General features: G+C 42.1%; 1 protein-coding gene across 1 annotated transcript in view; it reads left to right on the top strand.

Annotated features, from left to right (window-relative positions):
* Positions 1–1562: 1562 nt before the first annotated feature.
* LOC103771839 (dedicator of cytokinesis protein 2-like) overlaps positions 1563–1596 on the top strand; it is a gene marked incomplete at its 3' end in the record, with an annotated part of 39611 nt that continues 39577 nt past the window's right edge. The window contains 1 exon segment of the mRNA XM_008939155.1: positions 1563–1593. Within this exon segment, the coding sequence (XP_008937403.1) occupies positions 1563–1593 (31 nt within the window).

The raw sequence follows: 1596 nt of genomic DNA on the forward strand, positions 1-1596 counted from the left end.
AGAGCAACGTAGAACAAGAAAATAAATGCAAGTCATGAACTTTGGGCCAAAAAGTATCTGCTAAGGGGTGATTTGCTACAGCAGGGACTCAGAGGTGTAAGGAGGATGGTTGTCACTGTTTAGGAAGATGTTACTTAAGATACAAAGTAAACTAAGACACTAAATGGTTCAGCCTCAAAATATTTTGTTAGATAAACTATGTTCCTTGGAGAAGAAAGATTTAGGATTTGTAGATGAAGCTGATTGTCTGAATGGAGATAATCTTAATTTGCTCAGAATCTAACTCACTTTAATAATCAGCTTACATTTCAATGTTTCTTTCCCCCAACCTAAAATAACTAGCTAAATCCTTTTGCTAAGTGAGTATGTAGATATGGTTTAGATTAGGGCAGTTTAAGCATATCTGTGGTAAAGTTTTCCTCAAGAAACGGGTTTCACAATTCCATGCGCTATGGGACAGATGACAGTCTGTGCTTCTTATGACTGCTGGTTGAAATGAAGAACTGACGTGTTGTGTTATCAAAAAGATTGTGACAGATGTAGTGCAATACTGTCAGAGTCAAATCCAGAGGACAGGATTGTCATGACTTGGGTGTACTGAGCAGGAGATAAACAGTAAATCTCCTAAAGCAGTATCTGGCGGTTTGTTGTCTTAATTCCAAACCGAGTGAAGAACATGCATGAAGGTGACATAGTTGTTTTTGATCCAGTATGTTGTCCTTAATCAAAATTACAGTCAGCTTGGCTTGATTTTTGCACATCCAAATTCTCATTGTGTAATTTAGCTCACAGAGTAGCCTGTGTGAAAGACAATAAAGGCTGTAAATATGCAATAAATTGCCTTTCTAAGTTTTGTCTTGGAAGCAAGTCTTTAAGAAAGTGCTGATCTGTTTAGAGAGTAAAGAGAAACTCTTGTACTTTTTCCTCTAAAAGTAAAAGGACAGGAATAGCAGGGGAAGGGCAAGGCTTGAAATGCTACAGCTTTATCCTCATTCCTTCTACGAGGGGTAGTCAGTAATGAAAAACAAATCCCCCTTCTGGGACAGGTTAGAAGAAAGTTTTAAGACCTAGTAACTTGTGAAGTCAAATCTTTAAAATCTAGTTTGGGTGTTATTTAAGAAGTAAGGCCCCTGTGATGTTTCAGAACTCAAGTACCCAATGTTTAGAGATTGTTTCTGTGGCTGGGCTTTGTACGCAGTAGCCTTCCGGCTTAGCTCCAGTTTGGGGGTGGTGCAGGAGATGACTGGTTTCACTCCGTTTTGCCTGCTTATGTGTTACAGCCAGTAGCGTGCACAGAAACACTCAGTTCGGCATGCCCCTCCCCCATACCACTGGGGTACAACATCTTGAGTTGAGAAAAGAGGAAGGAAGCTCAGAACAGCAGCAGCAAATCTCGCAGAACCCTCGCAGCTGCCTCTGCCTGCCTGGCAGCCCTCGGTGACGGCAGCTGAGCAGCAGATCTTGCTCCCAGTGCCTTTGCTGCCCATCTTGAAGGCTGCATCCTATAAGTCTTGGTTTCCTTGGCAGTGATCATCCTTTGGGGCCTCACGGATTTGCGTGTGATGGCAAGATGGCACAAGACAGACAAGAAGAGCG

The sequence above is a fragment of the Merops nubicus genome, unplaced genomic scaffold (assembly GCF_000691845.1).
Source record: "Merops nubicus isolate BGI_N331 unplaced genomic scaffold, ASM69184v1 scaffold9974, whole genome shotgun sequence".
In the NCBI taxonomy this organism is placed as follows: Eukaryota; Metazoa; Chordata; class Aves; order Coraciiformes; family Meropidae; genus Merops; species Merops nubicus.